At 40.3% G+C, this 25,863-nt stretch overlaps 1 protein-coding gene across 1 annotated transcript in view; it reads right to left on the reverse strand.

Annotated features, from left to right (window-relative positions):
* The window catches only part of BMX (BMX non-receptor tyrosine kinase), a 47,219-nt gene that overhangs the window by 6,549 nt on the left and 14,807 nt on the right, over window positions 1-25,863 (reverse strand). Inside the window, exons 7-16 of the mRNA XM_036306071.1 lie at window positions 21,790-21,965; window positions 18,983-19,051; window positions 18,251-18,304; window positions 17,648-17,702; window positions 14,475-14,554; window positions 11,852-11,979; window positions 9,557-9,631; window positions 7,126-7,297; window positions 3,609-3,825; window positions 2,636-2,700 (exon numbers count right to left, since the gene is read on the reverse strand). Coding sequence (XP_036161964.1) covers window positions 2,636-2,700; window positions 3,609-3,825; window positions 7,126-7,297; window positions 9,557-9,631; window positions 11,852-11,979; window positions 14,475-14,554; window positions 17,648-17,702; window positions 18,251-18,304; window positions 18,983-19,051; window positions 21,790-21,965 — 1,091 coding nt within the window. The remainder of the gene's footprint in view (window positions 1-2,635; window positions 2,701-3,608; window positions 3,826-7,125; window positions 7,298-9,556; window positions 9,632-11,851; window positions 11,980-14,474; window positions 14,555-17,647; window positions 17,703-18,250; window positions 18,305-18,982; window positions 19,052-21,789; window positions 21,966-25,863) is intronic.

Raw genomic sequence — 25,863 nt, forward strand, 5'->3', positions numbered from 1 at the left:
TGTTCAAGGATATTCATTACACTGTGGCTTATAATAATGATAGAAATGGAAGCAATCTTAATGTCTATATGTTGAGGAGCAATTAAATATAATATGGTACATTAATATAATAGAATAATATGCAGCTATTAAAAAATAAGATAACTATATTTACCGTAAGAAAAAGAGACCATGTGAATATGGTTATATGTAAAAGCAAGTACATATGATGTGATTCCACCTTTATGGAAACAAACAGTAAATGTACTTACTTGTGTACATGATTGGGTATACCTAGGAATCAGGTATGGAAGGACATCTACCAAATGTGTTAGCAATAGTTACTACTAGTGCTGAGAAAGGGGTAAAGGGTCAAATTATACTTTTGACTTTATACACCATTTCCATATTTCTCACAATAAGCACTTAATATTTATATAATTAATATAGGGGAACCCAATATATTTGCCCACAAAAAAACAAATAAATAATGACTCATAAATAGGACAATAAGAAAATAAAAATTATGGAAACTAAAATTTTAGATACAATTTATAGGAAAACTATATACAACAAAATGTGTTAGAGATATTTGCCATAATTTGAAACATCAGAAATAGCTGGTTTGGCAAGTCATTCTATGCAAATAATAGTAATAATGAATAACAACTTCATAGGATTATATATAGCACCTTCCATACTTTCCTCCCTGGGCCTCTCCAGCTCCACAGATACCACAAGACACCAAGAAATTACACTGGCACCCCTCCCCCAACTGGTAATTTTGTGTTGTTTAACCCTTTCTTCAAATGATTGGACCAGGTTAAGTCACAGGCATCTGAATGAGGTGACACCACAGCTTCGTGACAGAAAGGCCCTGGTGCATGACCCCCAGTATCCCTTATTCAAAGGAAGACCTTGTGTTCCCCTTTTTCTAAGCAACAAAGAACTTGAGGTATATCCCCTGTATATTGGCACAACAGCCAATATTCCTACTTTAAGAACAAGGTGGGAATCAGCCCTGTTCTGGGAGCTTCTCTCTGCCCTCAGGAGCAAAGAGCAGCTTTTTCTTTTGTATTTGAGAGAGCCACAAAGATGGAATGTCAATGTAGGAGACTCAGTGTATCATGCTTGGAGTGATGGCAGGTAGCACAGCTAAAGGTACCTTGCAAAACTGAGGGGTCCCAGAAGAGGAGAACTTCCTAATACAGAATTTTGGAGAAGACTTAAAGAGACAGATCTTCCTATGGTGTTTTAGGGCTATGTTTGCTAAATACAGAGCTGGCCTTGGTAAACTCATCAGATCTCTTTGAAACTGCATTATTCCTCCTCAGCATTATGTAAGTTTATGTTGAGTCAGCACAATTTTACAGCTGTATTTTGTCTCAATGTCAGTAACATCTACTTGCCCTTTAGACCAACTGTGGGCATTTTGAGGACAGGGACTATCCCATTCATATCAGTATGCCTCACAAGTCCAAGGAGTCTAGGAGGAACTTGATAAATGTTTGTTCAATGGATAGGCTAGCATGTATGTTTTCATTTCCTATGTAAAATCATGAAAATTGGCTTTAATGCTTAAGTAGTATGAGAATTCAGAATTAGGAAATGGAAGACTTTTAAAGTGCTATCAGAGAGCGTCAGCCTGCGGACTGAAAGGTCCCAGGTTCGATTCTGGTCAAGAGCATATACCTTGATTGTGGGCACATCCCCAGTAGGGGGTGTGCAGGAGGCAGGTGATCGATGTTTCTCTTTCATCGATGTTTCTAACTTTCTATCCCTCTCCCTTCCTCTCTGTAAAAAAATCAATAAAATACATTTTTAAAAATAAAGTGCTATCAGAATCAAAATGATTTTCCAAATGATGAAGTGGTGATAGAACACCCATCAAGAGAATCTCAGAGTCTACTTTCATGCCTTACTATGTGATAAAGAAAATTTAATGACATGACAACAAAATTTTCCTGGTGCTAATGCTCTACCCATTTGGATATATATTAAGAAAAACCCCAGACAGGGCTAAAAGAGCTTTGATGGACTCTATCTATCTGTCTATCTATCTATCTATCTATCTATCATCTATCCATCCATCCACATATTATTTATCCAAATCATCTGACTGTAACATGTTATATTTAAATATTTAGGATCTTTCATGGAACTTTTTTTAAAAAATATATTTCTTTATTGATTTCAGAGAGGAAGGGAGAAGGAGAGAGAGATGGAAACATCAATGATGAGAGAGAATCATTGATCGGCTGCCTCCTGCACGCCCCCTACTGGGGATCAAGTCAGCAACCCAGGCATGTGCCCTTGTCCAGAATCGAACCCAGGACTCTTCAGTCCACAGGCTGACGCTCTATCCACTGAGCCAAGTCGGCTAGGGCTGGAACTTATTTGTAAGTTTAGAAAATATTTATCAGGGTCTTGAAAGGACTAAAAGGGGCTTTGTATAATTTCTAAAGTGCAATTTCACCTTACAGGTGAGGAAATGTGTTTCATAGGTAGTCCAAGGTAGTATGGGGAAGGGAATCCAGGTTTCTAAGCCCCCAATTCAGTGCACCTTCTGTATCCCGACAGAGCCTTCAATTATGATGGCATTTAGTTGAGAATGGAAATCACCCTTTCATTGGTTGTCCCTTTGGAACTGGCTTACCTTGTCATTCCAAAGTCAGATACTTTCACAGAGAGATCACCGTCCACCAAGCAGTTCCGAGCAGCCTTTGGATAAAAAAAAAACACACAACAACACAAAATTACCAAGTAGTAAAGGCAACCACAAATCTTCTGACATCTTTCTTCTCTTTGGCAAAATTCCCAGCAAAATCTAAGATTTCCTATCAAAACCCCAAATGTTGGGGAGTTGTCTTTTTTTCCCTTTGCAATTTTTGATTTTACAAAATAAAAATGTGCTCTCATAAGTATTTTCACCCAGGCATCCATCCTTGTCAAACACAAAAGGTTTTACACATTAAATACAGAACCTGAGCTCCCCAGTGAGAAGTGAAAATCAGTTTGAGGGGCTTCTTCAAAGATACTGTGCGGCAACATGCACTCTCAAGGTATAAATGCTGTACCAGAGACTCAAAATGCACTTGCCTAGTGTGCATGGCATGTTTTCTGTTCAACACAAGAAAATCTCTAAAGATAAATACCCGTGCATACCAAGCAGAACGCTTTTCCCTCTCCTTCTGACTCAAACACATACACAAGTTTCATTTCTTTCTGGTTTTTGTTCGTTTTTATATTTTCAGTTATTGTATTGAATGACTGCTTTAGCACTAAGCCCTTCCTAGAGCAAGGGTCAATTTGGGTTTAATGGTGCCTAGAAGCAATATATTGACCAAAGCCTCTCCTTTCCATCTCTTTTCCTTCAAACCACAAACAACTACAAAGATCTTGATGGCTTCTTTTACTCTCTCTGTTCTTTCTGAACTTCAAATATTTTATTTTGAAATTGTGATTTTTTTTTAAATTATGAAAGTGTCATGTGCTTAAGCAAGTCACAGGTGAGCAAAGTAAAAGCTAAGATGGCCTCCTTGCCGTTCCTCCCAATGGCCCTACTGCTGGAGGCAGGAACTGTGGATTGCTTTCTTTCCTTTCTTTGAGTTTCCAATGGTTTTGCTTACCAAGTCCCGATGTATGAACTGGTGGCTCTCCAAGAAGGCCATGCCTTCACAAACATCATAGCACATTTCTAAGAGCTGGTAGGTTTCAAGTCCTTTTCCATGACTCTTCAGATAATTAAGCAAGCAGCCATTGGTTATATATTCAGTCACTATGTATATAGGATATATCTTTGAGCACACTCCATAGAATTTCACCAGCTTGGGATGGTTGAGTTTCCTGGAAACAACAGATTTTCAAAGTTAAGTATTGAATTTCCACACGCCACTTTCCGGATGTCCTGAAAAAGAATCACTCTCAGATATTTGTTTGTTTGAATTCCCCCCTTCTTCTTGAACAGGGAAAGAAGAAAAAGTTTCGAATCTTATTCTGAATCTTATGAGTCTTTGAAGGAGAAAAAGACTGTCTCATATTGGACATTGACAACTCCAGCAGCAATTTAGTGGTTATGGATACTGTGCTCAACTTTCATAGAGAGAAGCAGGGAAGCAATGGTCTGGTGCCTTGGAAATCCTGTTTAGTCTAGTGCCGTGGTTGGCAAACTGCGGCTCGCGAGCCACATGTGGCTCTTTGGCCCCTTGAGTGTGGCTCTTCCACAAAATACCACGTGCGGGCACGCGTACAGTGCGATTGAAACTTCGTGGCCCATGCGCAGAAGTCGGTTTTCGGCCTGGGCGAGTCTATTTTGAAGAAGTACTGTTGATATTTGGCTCTGTTGACGAGTTTGCCGACCACTGGTCTAGTGGTATCTCAAGGACTTCCATGACTGATTTGGATGAACCTACACCCTAAAATCACACACTTCCATTTTAAAGCATCTAACTTTCATGTCTAAATATTTTGTTCTAAAAAAATTATATCCAAATATGAATGGCATAGATAAAATGAAAATAGTCACTATGTTAGGGAAATAAGACGACATAATTTTTCTTTTTTAAAGAACTCATTACATTGTTACATTATTTTTTTAATAATAAATTTAGAAAATAGTAACCATGTGACATAGCACTTCTAGTAGGTTATGATGGATAGACACTCATCTGTTATGATGTTCATCAACTTGTCCTTATGTAATTTATTCTTATCAATTAACAGGATGATTCTTTAATGTTCAGATGTGTAAAGTAAACCTAAACTTAATATGTCAACTTTTAAATGTTTTAATAATTGAGGAATTATTAAACATTTAGTTATTTTCTTTCTTCTTGACTTAACTATAGGGACATGCCTTATCATTTTACTCAGGGTGATGAGCCCAGTTATGCATCTTTCAGCAACTGTAGAGACCTGGTACTCATCAGTTCTCTCTTCAGAGGAAAGGCTTGTGGCAGGACAAAGGTCTGTCACCCAATAAAAGCTCTTACTTGAGCAAATTGTGTCACTACCCAAAGGGCACATGGTGGGAACACCATGTCAACTGGTATCCCCCACCTGATAAGCCTCAGTTGATCATTACATGTGGGATTTAACATTTCCCCTTATGGTACAGTTTGACCTCTTTTTTTTATAACTGGGTGATTTGTTAATGACTTTATGATTCTGATAGCCTTCTAATAGCAAAAAATATGTTTTAAAGTTATACCAGAACATGGGAGGGTGGGGCTGTTACACCATGAGCCTAAGGGAGTTTCTGTGAGATTTTCTATCCTACAAAAGGAAGACATCAGGGGTCCCTCCCCAGTTTTATGACAGTCCAATTGCCAAAAGCAGAATGAGCTACATAATTTGCAGGAACTGGAGCAAAATGAAAATGCAGGGGTGCTTATTTAAGAACTAGAGGCTGATACACAAAATTCATGCACGAGGGGGGTGTCCCTCAGCCCGGCCTGCGCCCTCTCACAATCCAGGACCCCTTGCTAAAACCAGCAGCTGGACATCCCTCCAATAATCTGGGACCCCTCGCTCCTTACCGCCTGCCTGCTGGCTCCTAACCACCTGCCTGCTCACTCCTAACCACTCGCCTACTTGCTCTTTACCACTTGGCTCACCGCTCCTTAGTGCTGCCGTGGAGGTGGGAGAGGCTCCCGCCACTGCCGCTGTGCTCGCCAGCCATGAGCCTGGCTTCTGTGGGAGTGCACTGACCACTAGGGGGAAGCTCCTGCATTGGTCGTCTGCCCCTGGCGGTCAGTGAACATCACAGCAACCAGTTGCTCTGGTCTTTCTGATTGTTCTGCCGTAATGGTCCCTGGGCTTTTATATATATAGATTATTAAGAATTTCATGCCCAGCCAGGTGTAGCTCAGTGGTTGAGCATCAACCCAGGAACCAAGAGGTCGCTGGTTTGATTCCTGGCCAGGGCATATGCCCAGGTTGCAGGCTTGATCCCCAGTGGGGGGCATGCAGGAGGCAGTCAATCAATGATTCTCTCTCATCATTGATGTTTCTATCTCTCCCTCTCCCTTCCTCTCTGACATCAATAAAAAAATATAAAAGAAAGAATTTCAGACGGTGACAGAACAGCCTTAAACCAAGTGGGGAGCCCTTCTGAGGATGGGTTACATGCTCATGCAGCCAGCCTTAGCAAAGGTTTATATTCAGGGAAGTCTCAGACAAAGATGTATGGTTGGATACCCTTCAAAGTCTGATTCATCATATTGACAAGAGGTAGAATCATTAAATTAATTCTTTGTACTTGCATAGGAGAGAGAGAGAGAGAGAGAGAGAGAGAGAGAGAGAGAGAGAGAGAGAGAGAGAGACTGAGACTGAATTAGAACAGAGAGAGAAAGAGAACACATACACATACGTAGTGCTTGGAGCTGAAGCCCATTGGGAAGGGTTTGTTCATTATCAGTGAGGAAAGAATAGGGTAAGAAAGGGATTTATCAGACTGTATTGAAGGTACCAGGAAGCAAAAGGATATCGCCTATAGGGCTTTTGTTTTCAGTATTGTCTTAGTCCTGGCCACTAGAGGCTCCTGCCCTCAGGCATGTGCTTTACAGAGACCTACTGTGTTCCACATTCCACCATGTACCTCTCCACAGGGAAAGGAGGCCTGAAGGCCAAGGAGAAATGCTCACTCAGAACCCATACATCCCTTTTTCCATCACAATTGGGGTACCAGGACTATAATCCCTGTCCACATAGTCCTGAGGCCTCTTCCAGGACCTGTGTAGACTCTTTTAGGGTCTGCCCCCCAGGAGTGAGCCACTTAACCAAGATAATTATCCAATAGTTGTTTGTGGTATACACAGAGGGATCTTGGATATACAGATGCTATGTTTGAACACAAGTATTGGATATATTGCAGGACAGAGCTGGGGTTGGGAGGAGAAAGGGGAGGGGGGAGTTTTTGAGGGTCATGGGCCAGAGGTTGGTTTCTCTAAAGAGGTTGTCATGAAGGTATGCTTGTCAAAAGAGGAGCACAGCTGATTTTATTTAAGTGTGTTAGCTTGATTTATAACTTCTAAACATTTATATCTATGATATGTGGACACTTGCTCCAGGCCTTGCAAATATTAGTCAGACCTGTTAGCATGCCCATGGTGAGGGCTAAAGTGCCTTTCTTCAGAAGAAACTTACATCATGGTCTGAGCCTCCTGGAAGAATTCATCTTCTGACATGGAGCCCTCCTTGATCATCTTAATGGCAACATCATACTGCCCTTTCCACTTGCCCAAATGGACTACTCCAAACTGTCCACTTCCCAGCTCTTTCAACAGGGTAATCTCTTCTCTTTTCAGTTCCCAGATTCCTAGTAAGGCAAGACAGACACTCTTTAGGATGAGAATATAAGGCTTTGGGGATAACAACTTCCCAAGCAATTTCTTCCCCAGTAACAGTTTCATATTGGCAGTATGAAGAACAGCAAGATTTTTTAGTTGACCACTTAAAAAAACCCTTAGTAATGTGGTCTTATGAACTATTAGGCCACATAATACCAATAGGACAATATATTTCTTAAAGCAGCTATAGTCATTGACAAGAAAGCTTACAGTAAAACCACTTTGCCCACCAGAGGCATCATGGAAAGACTCAGTGTCAAAATGTGCTGATGTTCTTAGCTTGGTAAAATATCATATTTTCTTAAATATGTGACCTGGGTGGATGTCATTATCTTAAATACACAAGGGTGAAAAATGGCTCCCTTTCTTCCAGGCACAGAATCCTAGAAGAAGAACTGACAGGCAATGGGGATCTAGAAGCTGAGGATTGGGTCTAATAAGAGAAAAATTTTGAGTCTTTTTGTCAAATGCTAGAGAGATTACAGAGTTAGGTTGGGAGGACAGAAAAGTTATTTGTTTATTTGTTTTTAGAAAGTGAACAAATATGGTAGAGCTGAAATCCTCCCTGGCACAATCTTACAAGTATGGCCTTCCTGTCTTCCCTATTTTTTTTTTCAGTAAAATAACTAACTAACTTACTAACTATCTATCTATCTATCTATCTATCTATCTATCTATCTATCTATCTATCTATCTATACTAGAGGCCCGGTGCAAAAAAATTCGTGCCCTGGGGGGTCCCTCAGCCTGGCCTGCCCCCTCTCATAGTCCAGGAGCCCTCAGGGGATGTCCTACTGACAACTTAGGCTCACTTCCCACGGGGAGTGGGCCTACTCTGCAGTCTGGCCTCCCTCTGTGGGAGGCGACCGGGCTGATCAGGGGAAGGCAACACCCCCATCACACTGCTGCTGCTGCCACTGCTAGCAGCCTCAGCTGCCTGAGACTCGGCCTGGCCCTCGCAGCAGCAGCTGCCATCTGCGGCTGCCTGAGCCTCGGCTGTGAGGGGCAAGGCTTAGGCAGTTGCTGCAGCTTTGTCTGGAAGACGTCTGGTCTTATTGGTACCCTAATATATATAAAGAGCTAGATGCCGTCATGACCGAATGGGCGACCGGTCACCATGAAGTGCATGGAGCACCTCTTGGTCCCCCAGCCCCCCGGGCCCCTGAGCTGCTCACCATGAGGGGGGACTGGTGGCTGGGTGGGACTGTTGAGCGGTGGTGGTGGGCTGCTTCACGGGGTGGCCATAAGCTTAGCAGAACAGTCACCCAGGTGGCAGTGAGTTTTGCAAAGCAGTTGCGGGGCGGGGAGTTTGGCGGAGTAGTCGTGGGGTAGGGGTAGGGGGGAGTTTTGTGGAGCATCCAGTGGCGAGCTTCACGGGGCGGCAGCAAGCTTTGCAGAGAAGTCAAGTGGCAGGGGGGAGCCTCTTGGAGCAGTCGTGGGGTTCGTGGAGCATCCTGGGGCGGGGAGCTTCATGTAGCATCACAGGGCACCAGAGGCCATGCAACAGAGGCCAGGCTAGGCCTACGAACCCTAACCACACATGATTTTGTGTGTGCTGGGCCTCTAGCATATATATATATATATATATATATATATATATATATATATATATATATATATATATATCCCAGTGCATGAAACTCATGCACTTGGGGGGTGGGAGGTCTCTCAGCCCGGCCTGTGCCCTCTTGCAGTCTGAGAGCCCTTGGGGGATGTCCAAGTGCTGGCTTAGGCCTGCTCCCTGCTTAAGCCATCAGTCAGACATCCTTACCACTACAGCTGCGCTCTCCAGCCATGAGCCAGGCTTCTGGCTGAGCTGTGCTCCCCCTGTGGGAGTGCACTGACCATCAGGAGGCAGCTCCTGTGTTGAGTGTCGGCCCCCTGGTGGTCAGTGCATGTCATAGCGACCGGTCTTTCTGCTGTTCAGTCAATTTGCATATTACCCTTTTATTATATAAGATATATAATATATCTTTATTGATTTTAGAGAGTAAGAGAGAGGAAGAGAGATAGAAACATCAATGAGAGGGAATCATTGATTGGCTGCCTTCTGCCCATTGGACCTAGCCCACAACCCAGGTATGTGCCCTTGACCAGAATCAAACCTAGGACCCTTCAGTCTGCAGGCCGATGCTCTATCCACTGAGCAAACTGGCTAGGGATATATGTATATTTTAATAAAAAAAATGGTAGGAAATGGAGTTTAAGAGCCCAAAGATATGTCCATACCACTTCCCAAAGACACGGAGGTGGGGACCTTGTTGGCCTTGGTCGACACAGGGTGGCGGAGTCGTGTGATCATGCCTGCAACAGAATCAGCATCATGTTATCACATCACATCACATCACATCACATCACATCACATCACATCACATCACATCACTTCACACATCTGCTTATACTCCCTCCAGAGCAGCTGGAAAAGCAGAGTTCAGGATGGTGATATGCAGAGAATGAATCTCTTCTGTTCATAGTCATCCTGTAGTTGTATCAGTTTGCTTGACTTGATCAATTAGCTCAATGTACAGCAAAAATTAAAAGAACAAAACCACTTTATGTCATCTTGAAAATCCCATCAAAGTGAGTGACTTGATAGAGTTTTTCATTTAAAAAATTCCCATTTATATGTTGCTATCTTTTTATAGTCATATATTTAAATATGTATAAACACAGTACACACATTTGGTAAAAAAAAAAAAATCAAACAGTGCAGAGGGGTACAAAATAAAAAGTAAACCACTTGATTTAAAAAAAAATTAAACTGTCAAGTCATTTTAGTTGTTTACATCAAGTTATGATAAAGCTGGGTTAAAATAATCATAGTATTTATAGTGGCTTGAGAGAACACATTCAAAAATATATGCTTGTTGCTTTAGTTGTGTGAGGCTTTCCAAGTCCTAGAAACTGTCACAGGTGTTCTTTTTCTCTCCTTCCTTTTTCTATATTTATTTACTTTTTATATGAGTGGTCCTCAAATGTTTTAAATCTTATACCTTCAATTATAAAAAAATATTGGTGCACTTCTCCAAAATATGTATATACACAATTGCTGCTGTATTGATACGTTATGTGAATCATAAAGTGTCCTCACAAATAGAAAAGTTAAGAGAATGAGATTTTAAAAACCAATCCAAATAAACATTTTACTGTTTTGTTTTTTCTTATACCCTGTGGGGTTGCTTGTGCATGCTCCGGAGAGGAATCATCGCACTTGGAGATGTCTATATAATCCCTTGCCAAGGATCCTTTGGAGGCACTACAGGTTAAAACAAACAATTGATGAAACTGGGACAAAAGAAAAAGTCAAGCAGGAACCAAAATTAAAGCGAGGAGTGAGTCCAATTCACTTAATGTGCATGTAATCAGGTTAGGTAGAGTTGCACGATTCGACTCTGAGCCCACAGCTTATTACTCACTGTTGGAAATTCATCCAAGCACTGCCTCTAAATGGCACTACTCTTGAAAAGACATTTAGAGGGGATTTATTTTTTTAAAACTTTTTTTCTACATTTATTGAGATGTTACTTACATATAACATATATAACTGTAAGGTGTATAATGTGATGATTTGGTACATGTATGTATTGTGAAATGTTTTCCACAATTAGGTTAGTTAACACTACCATTAGGAGGGATTTCTATATACAGTTCTGCCAGTCAATCAGGCAAAATTTGGTGAAGATGTGTTGGTGAAGATGAAAGCTGTTGCTGTTGATGGGAGTGTACATTTCTGAAAAGCATTTGACAATCTTTAAATTTTAAAGTTCTTAACCATTATCTCAGAAATTACCTTTCTAGGGAGTTTGGCTACAGAAACACTCATATAGTTGCACCGAGCTATGTTGGCAGGACTGCACTGAAATATTAATTGTAATGGGAAAATAGTGCATATGATCCAACTGTTAATCAATATAGGGTTACGTGAATATCTTATGAAGTAATTCTATAATAGATTTCTCTATAGCTGTTAAATAGACCAAAGTAAGCTATACGTATCTGCATGCAAAGACCTCCAAGACATGTTGAGTAAAGAAAGCAGCTGGAAAGTGGCATGTGTAGAATGATCTCATCTCCGTAAAAATATAATGTATCTATTTATACATATACATATATACAATTAATGAATAATAAGTGTTAGTACCAGCATAGAAAAAATTCTTCCAGAACAGATACCAGCTTGTATATTATTGGAGAGATAACCTCCATGGACGTATCTATAATGTTTAAATTTAGCAATCAACTTCTATAGGTAGAAAAAAACCCCGCAGATATTTTTATAAAGACAATCTCTACATCTAAGTCATTCAGCTCACTCAACTTAAATTTTCTGGCATTATAGAGTTTATAATGTTATATTCCAGGAAATATGGGTTAAAAATCACAGCAGGCATAGAGCTTGAGAACATTTTTTTCTTACTTTTATGGTTCCCTATAATAATTGAGAATATTAGGAGGATCAGTAGCATCCAAGAAAACTGATATTTATCAACAAGGACCCATAAAAGAAAAACTGAAATAACTTACCTGCTGAATTGTGTTGATGATAGTGAATAAGCTTTGGAATGGAATCAAAACAGTAGTTTTCTGCCAGGTACAATTTGTTCTCAGCATTTGTATGCACATGGTAATGTTTGACGGTTCCTTTCTTATCACTAGTAAGAAAGAAAGACTGTTAAAACATTTTTAATAAACAATTGAAGCTTCATTGCATGATGGTTAATCATCTTAGGTGTATTTGAAAATTTTGGAGAGGGAAGTCAGAGAGGGTCTCCCAGTCTTGATATCTGGCATTTTTCTGGGGGTATCCATGACAATTACCAATTATGAAAGAGGGCTCTTCTCTGAACTCAACATATCCTTTGTGCACATACAGAATTCATGTACAATAAAATTCCAACTTTCCAACTGTTCCTCCCTTATTAAGTATAAAGCTGGAATCTTCTTTTGATGATTGAAAGCCCTGCAATTCTTCAGGATCATTATTCTAAAGAGTAATTCTTTTTAATGGTAATAATGAAAATTAAAATGTGGGAAGCAATGGTGATTAGGCTGTGGGTATTCTTCCCTGGTGTATGGGTAGGAGGCTCTCTGGGGCAGTGAAACAGGCAGGATGGAGTGGGTGGGGATGTCCTTTAATTCCTCATGTAAACTTGTACCTTTTTTACATAAAACATTTTTCTTTTGCTCTACTTTTAGAAGACAGTGGTGAATTAGGCTAACTGATTTAGGCTAACTGGAAATAATATGTCTGTCTTAGATTTGAGAGGATTGCAGAGTGGTTAAGAACTGGACTTTGAGTCCAGTTCTACTGCTCGCTGGCTACCTTATCTGTTTGTTATAAAGATTGGAGAGATTATATACATACAAATCTGCATTATGCTTGGCACATAAGAAACTGCTAATAAATCGTTGTTGTTGCAATGCCAGCCTAGTTAAAACTGCAATTATAAAAGGGAGAAAGGGTACTTTCTTGTTGCAAATGGCTAACCAGCTCTTAGTGTCAATATGAAACTCGTTCAAGCCCATTGATTGTGTTTAGTAAAAGAAGGCTTCTGTATTCATTGATTTGGATTATTTTAATTTGATTCCTTATCCATTTGCTGATTTTTCTACCTGGTCACCTCAAAAATAAATCTGGTGTCAAGAAACTTGACTAGGAAGACTTCTGATATGAGGTTTGGCTAAAACTGCAGGACCAGAGGGCCACAGAGCTTTTGATATTCAGTGAACCAAGTCTTTTACCAGTTCTTCCTGAGTTGGCTTCAGCCAGCATCCAGATGTGCAACCTAGTACATGAGATGCATCGGGGAATTCTGGCATTGGAAAATTCCAGATGACTGCATAGAATACATCCTATTCTTTCAAATTGGAGATAGAAATTGTGTAAAAAGTCTCTCAAAATAAAATAACTTTTAAATCACTTAATTATTGCAAAAATACATATATACACCACAGGGCAGGACATATGGAGAAGGCACCAAGGCAGAGGGTCATTCAATCCAATCATTAAAAGAGGATTGCACACACAGAAAAAAATTTTGCTCAAATGCTTCTAATCAAGTTTTGTTCATGTTATTATTTCAGAACATTGGGAGTTTCAGTGTAGGAACAAGTGTGGTTGAAGGAACATGAACTTTGGGCTTTTAAAGGCCCAGCTTCAAGTTGACATTTATTAATCTTGTGGATGGGTCTTTATAAGCTTTTTTGAACCTCAGTCCTCTCATCTGTAAAAAGGTATAAATAAAAACAGCTTTCCTATTTGCTTCACAAGATGATTAGAAGGAAAAAAGAGCTAACAACTAATGGGAAAGTGGCTTGTGAAACTGAAGTGGGATCCTGATGTCGGTAAGGGTGATTTGCATAAGATGACTGGGGAGGTCTTTTATGCCTAGGTGTTGGGATGGAGGCGGTGGAGCAGGTAGAATTATTACTCTTTCCTAACAACAATAATAGTAATTGGTATTAGTTTATTGAGTGTTTACTATATGCCAGGCACTGTTCTGATCTGATACACAAAATTACTTTATTAATGGAACATAATAAACATTATCATGTTCCATTTTCAGATAAGGAAGTTGAGGCACAGAGTTTAAGAAACTTGCTCAATGCCAGAAAGCTTTATAAATGGTAGAGTCAGGATTTGGAACTTGAGGAGTAGCTTCATATCAGAACTCTTAACCACATGGAGAGGCCAGCATCCTAGAAAGAAGCTATTTGGGGAACACAGTTACATTGATTCAACCTTTTGCTAACTCTGCACCCACTGTAAAAACTAACTTCAGATGTTGGAGTAGGTTTCTCAGCCCAGCTTGTGTCCAGGACCAACAATGTAGAGGCTCCAATGCTATTTTTCTCTTTCTAGACTTGGAACTGAATTGAGAGGAGTAACCCAGTGTTCCTTTAACAATTATTTACTGACACATGCTGTGCACTGGGCACTTTGCTGCAACCTGGGATAGGCAGGAGAGGATCCCTGAGAACAGCCTCTTGGAAGTAGCGGGGAGAAAGGCCACTACAAATAGTCTCATTCAACATAAATACTTTGATCTAAAATTTCAGAGTTTAAATATGATGACTAAATGACTAGCATATTCAAAGAATACACACAAAAAAAATAAAAAACAAAACAAATCCATGTCATACTTACTTCACAGCCTTACTAAATAAAGACACTGTGTACATTCCCACTTGACTGGAATTTCTAACCATAAATGCTCCTTCTTTTCCCTGAAAAGGAAGGAAAATGAAAAGAAACAGAAAACATTTTTGTTGTCCTTGAAAATGATTTTTTTTCTGGTAGGCAGTAGGAAACTAGATCTTTTAGATTCGCTTTATTTTTTTGTACTTTTAAAAAAATTTATCTTTATTGTTGAAAGTATTGCAGATGTCCCCTTTGTTTGTTTTTCCCCCATTGACTCCCTCTTCCCCATACTCACCCCTCCCAAACCTTCACCACCCTATTGTCTGGGTCCATGGGCTATGCATATATACATATATATTCCCCGGTTAATCTCTTCCCACCCCCACTTCCCCACCCCCACCTCCATCTGAAAGTCACCAGTCTGTTCCATGGTTCTATGTCTCTGGATCTATTTTGTTCATCACTTTATTTTGTCCATCAGTTTATTTTGTTCATTAGAGTCCATAAATGAGTGAGATCATGTGATATTTATCTTTCTCTGACTGGCTTATTTCACTTAACATAATACTCTCCAGGTCCATCCATGCTGTTGCAAATGTAAGAGATCCTACTCATAGATTCACTTTAAATCTCATTGATGGCACAGATTATTCAACAGTTGGTGCAGAAGGGGATCCACAGTGTAGCTTTCTTCCTTTTCTCATTCAGTTTCTTTACAGATCTACCCTGTGTGCTGCAACTTTTTCTTACCAGTTAACTTTGAATCCTCCCTGATAATTTCCTCTGTTTTGTATTTATGTAAGCCTAATGTTTTAATCTTTCAGAAATAAAATTTAAAAGCACATATCATCATATCATACTCTTGAAAGTTTTAGAAAACCAAAGGTGTAGAACAAATCTTTTAGTTCTATGCTCAACTTGTCTTTCTTAAGGACTTGGGTTAATTCTAAACAAATCCACATTCAGAAAGAGTAGATAAAAAACTAAGAATGTGTCAAAATACCAAGTTAGTGAAGTCCCCTCTCACTTTGACTCTTGGCTGGACCATGTGACTTTTTTTGGCCAATGAGACATTAGCAAACATGAAAAAAACAGAGACTTGATAGTGCTTGCACTGAACTGTAGGGCTCATCCTCTTCAACCACTGCCTTGAGATTACCATGCTGTTAGGAAGCTCAAATTAGCCACATGGAGAAGAACTACGGCATCCAGGTTGATTGATTCAGCTAACCCCAACCCCCCAGTGACTGCATCCACATGAGTGACCCTATACCAAACCTGCATAAAAACTGCTAACCCAGCTGAATCACTTACAGAATTGTGAGAAATCATAAATGTTGTTGTTTCAAGCCATTAAATTTTGAAGTGGTTTATTATACAGAAACTAGAGGCCCAGTGCACAAAAATTTGTGCACTCGGTGGGGAGGGGGGCCCCTCAGCCCAGCCTGTGCCCTCTCGCAGTCTGGGACCCCTCGGGAGATAACGACCTGATGGCTTAGGCCTGCTCCCGGGTGGCAGAGGGCAGGCCCAATCCCTAGGTGCAGCCCCTGGTCGGGCTCAGAGCAGGGCTGATTGGGGAGTTGGGGCACCACCCCCTGTCATGCACAGAGCAGGGCGGATTGGGAGGTTGCGATGCCACCCTCAGTCACGCTCAGGGTAGGGCCGATTGGGGGGTTGGGGCACCGCCCCCTGTCACACTCAAGACAAGGTCGATGGGGAGGTTGTGGCGCCACCCCCTGTCACGCACAGAGCAGGGCCAATCAGGGGGTTGGGGCGCTGCCCCCATCACGCACAGAGCAGGTCCGATCAGGGTGTTGGGGAGCTCCCCCCTGTCACGCACAGAGCAGGGCCAATCAGGGTGTTGGGGAGCTCCCCCCTGTCATGCACAGAGCAGGGCCGATCAGGGGGTTGCGGAGCCACCCTCTATCACCCACAGAGCAGGGCCGATCATGGGGTTGGGGTGCCGCCACTCTCACACTCAGGGCAGGGCCGATGGGGAGGTTATGGCTCTATCCCGTCATACACAGAGCAGGGCCCGTGGGGGGGGAGGGGGTTGGGGCGCCGCACCCTGTCACACACAGAGCCACAGGGCGATCAGGGGGTTTGGGCGCTGCCCCCTGTCACGCTGATCCCAGTGCCAGGAGGCCTCATGGCTCCACTGATCCCAGTGCTGGGAGGCATATTACCCTTTTACTATATAGGGTAGAGTCCTGGTGCATGGGTGGGTGCCGGCTGGTTTGTGAAGTGTGATTTTTGGAGACACCTAAAGGGTGTCCTGGATCAGGGTGGGGGTCCCCACTGGGGTGCCTGGCCAGCCTGGGTGAGGGGATGATGGCTGTTTTCAGGCTGGGGGTGACTGAAGCTCCCAACTGCTCCTTTTTTTCTTTTTTTTTAATTCTGGGCCAGCTTTACCTTTGAGGCTTGGCTCCAGCTCTTAGGCCTCCGCTGCTGAAAGTAGGTTTCTGGCCTTTGCTACAATGTTGCGATCCTGCTGGCTGAAGCCCGGCAGGTTTCTGGGGTTTTGTTTAGCTTCTATGTTTGTTACATAGTTGCTTGCAGCTCAGAGGCCTGCAGTGGCAGGCGGGGAACGTTGGAGTCCTCTGTCACTGAAGCAAGCAAGCCTCATGTTAGTTTCAAGCTGCCTGGCTGATGGCCGCCATGTTGGCTGACAGTTAATTTGCATATTGCCCTGATTAGCCAATGGGAAGGGTAGCGGTCGTACGCCAATTACCATGTTTCTCTTTTATTAGTGTATATATATAATGGGAACAGGGGAAGTAGCTATATGTGAAGGGCATGGTAACCTATAGGCTGGACAACCAACACTATGATGATGCGACTGCCTAATTAGCACTAAGGTTTCTATAAAAAGTGCATTATCCTCTAGACCAGTGATGGCGAACCTATGACATGTGTGTCAGAGGTGACACGCGAACTCATTTTTTGGTTGATTTTTCTTTGTTAAATGGCATTTAAATATATAAAATAAATATCAAAAATATAAGTGTTTTACTATGGTTGCAAAGATCAAAAAATTTCTATATGTGACACAGCACCAGAGTTAAGTTAGGGTTTTTCAAAATGCTGACACGCCGAGCTCAAAGGGTTCACCATCACTGGTCTAGACCCAACAATAGAAAGAGATTCTTAGGTGCTATTTTAAAGATCAGATTATTTACCTTTTGTCTCAGTAACTGTTCAGCTTGTGACCTGGAGATGTTACCTGCAAACCAGCTGCAATAGGAAAGAATTCAATATTTGACAGTTAGTAATGTTTAATTGCATAATTTGTCATTCAGCTTTCAAACCTATAAATTGAGACATTGGCCTAGATCAGGGATTTCCAAACCTGGCTGCTCCAGAGAATCACCTGAGGAACTTTTCAGAAATACAGATTCCTGAATCTCCACCCCCCAATTATGATTCTGGGTAGGGCCTGTATATCTTTAATTTTAAGTGGGTTGGCATTTAAGAACCTTTGGCCTCCTTCTAGGTCAGCGGTTCTCAACCTTCTGGCCCTTTAAATACCGTTCCTCATGTTGTGACCCAACCATAAAATTATTTTCGTTGCTACTTCATAACTGTCATGTTGCTCCTGTGATGAATCCTCATGTAAATATCTGATCTGCAGGATGGTCTTAGGCGACCCCTGTGAAAGGGTCGTTCGACCGCCAAAGGGGTTGCGACCCATAGGTTGAGAACCGCTGTTCTAGGTGATCTCTGAAATACAATAGAAACATCTCTGTCTAGTTTTAGAGAGACAGAGAAATTTCAAAACTCACTCTTGGTCATCCAGGTTTTCCTCTTCTTCAGATGAACTTGACTCAGGGAATCCCCTTAAGAAGAGAGGAATCGAATGAATCAAAAAAACACCAAGAAATAATCCAAGTATCTAGCAGTACAATATCAAATCCCACCCTGCTTTCATCCACGTAAATGAAAAGTAGACTATTAGGTTTCCCTTTTTGCACTTGGGAAGGCATCAGCAAAGTGAAGAGACAGTGACTCAAAAACTGAGTTCATGCTCAGTTTAATGAGAAAATGGCTGTTTGATACAAGAAGTCCCCAGGAGGCCCTCAGGAATGTGGATTTCATTGAGTCTTTCAGAAAAGTGGGCTCATGAAATAGATGAAGATGCCTTCAGGGGCAGCTGTAGTATAAAGTTAAAAAAAATCGCAGGTTGTGTATAGAACTATTCTTAGAGAAGAGTTATTTAACTCTAGGTTATTTCTTTTTCCTCCTGCTAGAGATGCCTGAGCCAGGTATATTAGTGTTCATGTTAACATCAGTGTGCGTCACCAATGATGGAAGTGACAAATCAGAGTGAGGGTAATGGTAACCCACAAGTTATCAATTCAGACCAATTTAAGGTTTCAGAGAAGCAAACTACATAAATTTGGGGGGGGGGGTACTTTAAATGTAAAGTCTAGTTGCAAAATTGCTGCAAATTTGGTTAGTTTTCCTGCAAATGAAAGCAAATCCCCAGGGTAAAGGACTATCTGAATTTGATATACCATGACATCTTTGAAGTGCTGTGATTCACATTTTTTTCTCTTTGGTTGCTGCATGCAAAATCCTCACTGCTATAAAAAAAAGAGATACATTTCATAAATTTATATTTATTTCTAAATGTTAAATGACAAAAGTAATTTTGTTAGATACGTTTTAGCTTTATTAAACATTGCAACCCATGTGTTTCACTTGCTTTGGAAATTTAAGCTAATGAGTCATTGTCACATTTCTGTCCTTGCAGGGTCTCCAATAAAAAGCAGTGGTTTGACAGTATTCGTAGACAAAAGCAAATTGTTAAAAATGGCTCATAATAGAGTTCCAAACAATAGAAAATTTGGATTAATGAAACATCTTTACTGGTTTTGCCCTGCTTTTCTTATAGATATATGCAAGCATTCTATTGCATCCATGTTTAAAATAGGTTATTTTTTTCTTTGCTGTTGTGATTAGAATTAAAAGTCTTGAAAATACTGAACTTTTAACTCCATGTAGACACAGATGGATGAGCAAAATTTTTATCATCCTCTGTCATCCATCCTTTTCTCTTTGATTTTGGGTGTTGAGCAGAGCATGAGGACTTATCCAAGTTCAAAGTCTGTTTTACTTGGAATGTAATACCTATTTCCTGTTTGCCTTCGTATCCCAGGCTCTTATTCAAAAATCACACTTCAGAACTGACAAGTTTTCTTAACAAGGAAATGCTCCTCTGGTTCCATTTCCAGGAGTGCCTCCCTCTCCACCTTCCCAAACATCCTTGCTCACTAGCATAGCTTTTTCACTTCATCTCTTCAGAAGAAAATTCATATTTAAAAATGCTAAAAATATAGTTAAAATTTTTCAACTAAAATTTTTTAATTAAAAACTTTGTCCATAACTGAATTGCTATATAGACATTCAAAATAGTGAGGTAGGTTGCATAGCAATGTGAATGTACTTAACACTACTGAACTGTACACTTAAAAATGACTAAAATGGTAAATTTTGTTATGTTGTACCACAATTAAATTTTTTAAGTTAAAAAATAAGTATATCTTCATGTATGCAAATGGGGAAAATATCTAAGATGTTAGGTAAATAGAGCAAGTGGCAAAGAAGACTATGTGGTAAGAATCTGATTTTTAAATTCTATATATATGGCAACATGCATAGAAAACATTTTAAGGAAAATACATAGAAGAATCTACAATGTTTGAATGCTTTAATTAGAACATGGTTTATTTTACTGCTCAGAAAAATAGAGTAAAAAGCAGCTCAGGCTAAGATAGTATGAATGACAGAAAGACGTACTTATATGAGTTGAGAATCATGACTGTATTTTTACCATTCAAGCTCCATGAAGACCTTTTAGCAATTATTATAATTCATTTATAGGTGATGTAATGCTGCTCGTGTTAAGAAGTGATTAATCAATCCTTTGTTCAGACAGCTAGTTTCCTGAAGTTCTAGGGAAAAACCTAGGGTTGGGACTATATCCTGGGTGCAAAAGCTAAGGGTGGTGTAAAAAAAACCTCAGTATCCAAGATAAATAGTGTTTTAATAAAATATTTTTAAAATAAAAATTAATGCAAAAAATCCATGATGAACAAAATATCAACATTTTAAAGAAAGCTAGGATTTGGCAGTCTAGTTGGTAGCTCTGCAGCAACCCCATATGAATCAATAGTGCTGACTACTTATTTGAATACTAGTCAGTCAGTTTCACTGCACACCTCCCTCGATGAATCACTTGGGCCTCTGGCAGGAAGGGGAGCTGGCACAAAGTTGACATGACATTCACCCTCCTTGAATCTGGGCTTATTGTCTCCTTATTGTCTCCTTCCAAGAACACTAGGCTTCAGGCAAATAAATGTAACTCCTGTCCTCAGACACCAGCCATAGATTAATACATTTGGATTCTATCTCCACTTTGAAATGAAAGCTACCATGACTTGTTATACTGAAGACAATAGCAAGAATACATTTATATCATTTCAAGTTCCATATAGCCCCTATGGCTGTATCATTGGTACAGTGAGGCATTTGCTTTAGGTAAAAATGATGAAGATGGAAAGAATTAAACAATAAAAGGACAAGGGAGAAAACAAAAGAGATACATGGTGAGTCAGAGAGATTCTCTGCATGCTTTGTAAAGAAATACAAACACCAGTGCCCTGGAGGGATGCTAATAGCTGGGTGAGAAGATGTCAGACAGTGAATAGCATGATGGGGAGGAAGTATAAGGCGGCACATAAGGAAGGGTAGTCAATTGACCCTTTCTCTATTGTCACCTTACAATTCAATTTTATATTTAGTGAGCATCAAGTGTGGGGCTGACTTGGTACTAAACCCCAGAGATATACAGTTTAGGTACTGTCTTCAAGGTAGTTTCAGTTTTGGCTTTAGGTAGCCTCTTCTGGCTTAAAAACACGAGGAGACTAATCACATCCTCGGGAGGCAAGCTTAAAATGCTACTTGTCATTTGGCCAGTGATGCCCAAGCACTTTACAAGTCAGCCCACTCTAAACTCTCTTCATATAAAGAACATAATGTAAATATTCTGAGTTCTGGAATGTGGGGTTATTAGGAGGGAAGGGGAAAGAAAGAAGATGGAATAAAATGCTCAAGTATTACTTAAATCATTGGATTGGACAGACTAAATGGAAATACTGTGCTGCTCAGTCGCAGTGGGGCCACTGCTTCTGGCTCAAACAGTGAACATTTTGTAACAAGACAACCCTATCTCAGCTAAGGTCTTTGAGAATGAGGTCCAAGGCAGTGGTGTAATGTTTATTCTACCTGCTGAGCAACCAGACTGAGAACTGAGGTTTACCTTTTCAGTTTTCTTACTTGCCACCAGTCAGGGCAATCTTCCCTTGGAACATACTGCATATTGACGTTTGGCTGGGAGTCATAGCTTTTCTTTGAGTCACTTTCATACTGGACTAGAGTGGTACTTGAGGATGGTTCATCCATTTTGAAAATAGGAACTGCTCGAGGAATCTTCAGCTTTAAAGGATAATATATATTAATAGATCACAGTGAAGCACACAGATTCATGTACCAGGAACTAACAACCTAGGTATATCAGATCTTAAATTAAAAATGAAGGAAGTAAAGAGTGAAGGAAAGAAGGAGGGAAGGAGAGAGAGAGGAAAGAAGGGAGGGAAGGGGAAAAGAGAAAACAAAAGAAAGAGAAAGAAATAGAGTGAAAGAAAAAAGAGGAAGGAAGGGAGTAATATAACAGAAACTGTCAACTTTGCTGGTTGGAGTTTGTAGTGGTAGAACCATATTGAAAAGCTGTTTACAGAATCTACTAAAGCTGGACGTGCATATACCCTATGATCTATAAACAAGGAAATCAAAAGACATGTAAAAGAATGCTCATAGTAGAATTATTTAAGTTAGCTAAAATTGGAAATTACCTAAATTTTATCAGGATAAATATATTGTGGTTGTAATAGGCTAGATAATGTTCCCTCAAAGATGTTCATGTCCTGGTCCCTGGGACCTGTGAATATGTTACCTTACATGGTAAGAGGGACTTTGTAGATGTGATTAATTTAGGGATCTTGAAGTGGGGAGATTACCCTAGATTATTGGGGTAGGTCCAATATAATCAAAAGGGCCCTTATAAGAGGAAGACAGGAAAGTCAGATTAAAGAGAAAATGTGTGTATGGAAGCCGAGATCAGAGAGGAAAGAAGATGCTACCCTACTGGTGTTGGAGATGGAAGAACTGTTCAGGAACCAAGGAACACAGGTAGCCTCTAGTCTGGAACCTGGAATAGATTTCCCCCTAAAATCTACAGAAGGAATACGGTTTTGTGGACCCATTTTAGACTTCTGATCTTCAGAACTACAAAAGAATAACTTGTTGCTTAAAGTCACTAAATTTGTGGTATTTTGTTACAACAGCAATAAGAAACTAATACAGTGAGTTCTGGCCAGTGTTCTCAGTGGTTAGAGTGTCAGCCCACGCACCAAAGGGTTGCATGTTTGATTCCCAGTCAAGGGCACATATCTGAGTTGCAGGATCACTCGCGCCACCCCTCCTCCCCAGGTCAGGGCTCATTTGAAAGGCAACCAATCTATGTGTCTCTCTCAACTCCATGTTTCTCTCTCTCTCTCTCTCTCTCTCTCTCTCTCTCTCTCTCTCTCTCTCTCTCTCCCCCTCTCTCCTCCTCCTCCTCCTCCTCCTCCTCCTCCTCCTCCTCCTCCTCTTCCCCTCAGGTGATGATTAACAACAACAAAAAAATAAACTAATACAGTGGCATATTCACACACTGGAATTCTATATGGCAATGAGAATAAATTATAACCACATAATAAAAAATGAGAAAATCTAATAAATTGAACAAAAGAAGTCAGACAATAAACAACTATATGATTCCACTTATATAAAGGTTCAAAGCAGGCAAATAATCTATAATGCTATAAATCAGGCTAGTGATTACTCTTGGTGGAATGTAGTAACTGAAAGGAAGTATGAGGGTACCCCTAGGGTTCTGTGATCTGTTCCTTAATGTGAATGTGGGTTGTAAAGATGTGTTCAGTTTGTAAAAATTTATCAAACTGAACATATTTAGGACTTGTACACTTTTCTAAGTGCATGTTATACTTCAATTAGAAATTTACTATATATATATATATATATATATATATATATATATATATATATATATATATACATACTCTGAATTTTTATTTTTCCACACTGTAGTTTACTTTTTTTTTCCAGGGAGTAGCATCCTGGAAATTTTAGTTATGCAGGACACTGCAATTTATGAGCTTGGAGTGGTTATCTTCAAAGATAAATGCAGTGGAAAGTTCCCTAATCAGAAATCTAAACAGAATAGCTAGAAAGCAAATTTTAATTTTCGTCAGCTCAGTAAGTCCTCTACTGAATATTCTGATAAAAAACAAAACAAATGAAAACATACTTTTCACAATACTCTCTCTGATCCCTGAGCCCTTATGGCAGCTTATAATCAAAACAGACCTTGGTCACTGATTTGCCTGACTGATAATTTTCAACACGTTTCCCAAAGAATTCCTTGCCCTAGACTAGATGCAATGGTGTCTGGCTCCTAAATTATACTTTGCTCTTAGTTGTGTTTAAAACAAACTTTATTGGAATATAATTTACATACCATAAAATTCACTTTTTATAATTCAGTGACTTTTAGTAAATTTATCAAGTTGGGCAACTATCATATCACTACAACCCAGTCTGAGCACATTACTATCACCTCTGTAAGATCCCTATTGTCCTTTTATAGGCAATCCCCATTCCCATCCTGGCCTCAGGCAACCACTAATTGACCATTTGTCTCTATAAACTTGTAGTCTGGACATTGCTCTTAGTGTTTCACAAGGCCATAATTTTTAAGCTTCAGGACTGGAGCATGCATCCAAGACAAAACAGCAATGTCACTGATAAGAAAAAAACACACCCAAACCTTAATAATTGTATTAGTTTCCTGAGGACTGCCAAAACAAATTAGTACATATTTGGTGGGTTAAAGCAACAATCTGTCACAATTCTGGAGGTTAGAAGTCCAAAATCAAGGCTTCAGCATGACCATGCTCCCTTGAAAAGCTCTAGGAGAGAATCTTTGCTTGCCTCTTTCAGCTTCTGGTGGTTCTAGACATTTTTTGCCCTGTGGCAGCATGACTCCAATATCTGCCTAGGTCTTTAAATGGCCGCCTTCTCTATGTATCTCTATGTCTTGTCATCTTGTAAGGATAGCAGCCATTGGATTTATGGACCATCCTAATCCAGTATTATCTCAACTTAGTCCTTAACTAATTACATCAGCAAATAACTTGTTTAGGTCACAATCTGACCTGTTATATGTGATGCTATCTCCCACATGCACCATTTTAGTGACTATATATATGCTTACAGGGTGAACATAAAATTTGGGGGACACAATTCAACCTACTATAATAAGGTATTTATTTTTGTCCTTCATGTTGGTTCACAAAGATTATATTGTTTTTACTTAGAAAGATAGAAGTAGTGTGTGTGAATGTGTGCAATTGAAAATAAGTATCCAAGGCACCATAGAGCTGATGGGTGGGTGGAGATGCTCCTTTAATTTCAGGTGAACTTCCAGAGAATCACTGGGAGGCCATTTTATGTCTCTTTTGGCATTTGAGGAGGCTGATGCCCACCTGGGGAAACTAAAAGCAGGAGACCATGGCTATGAACTCAAGAAAGCAGAGCACAAGGAGAGCAGCAACCTGTACTGTGAGAGCAAGCCGCATACAGTTTCACTAAGTAAAGCATCCAAGGTTTCGTTTGTTTTTCTGGAGGCCAACTTCACCCCTGGGAGAGGGCTGGCTGGAAGCCATCTTGAAAACTCTGCTCAAAATTGGTGAACTGACCCAGCAGAAAAATTGGGGGCTAAAATCCCAAGAGCTAAGAGTCAAGACATTTCCTCTGTCGTAAAACTACATGTTCCCAGTGGGAAACCCAGAAAAGTCCCCCATAAGATAAAGAATTGGCATTGGAAAAGCCGCCACTACCAAAGCCCCTAAAGCAGGCCGTCCTCTGATGCAGACTTGAGCTAGGTAAAGGAGAAAAGTTTTAACTTGCAAAGATGTTCAAAGTTGAGTGATTATAGCAGGGGTCCTCAAACTTTTTAAACAGGGGGCCAGTTCACTGTCCCTCAGACCGTTGGAGGGCCGGACTATAGTTAAAAAAAATAACTATGAACAAATTTCTATGCACACTGCACATATCTTATTTTGAAGTAATAAAACGGGAACAAATACAATATTTGTATTTGCATGTGGCCCGCGGGCCGTAGATTGAGGACCCCTGGATTATAGCATTGGATGGGACAATTAGAGGCTATTCTCATGACTACTGGTAACTGGGAAAATTTATATGACCTGAG

This window comes from Myotis myotis, unplaced genomic scaffold (assembly GCF_014108235.1).
Source record: "Myotis myotis isolate mMyoMyo1 unplaced genomic scaffold, mMyoMyo1.p scaffold_m19_p_4, whole genome shotgun sequence".
Taxonomy (NCBI): Eukaryota; Metazoa; Chordata; class Mammalia; order Chiroptera; family Vespertilionidae; genus Myotis; species Myotis myotis.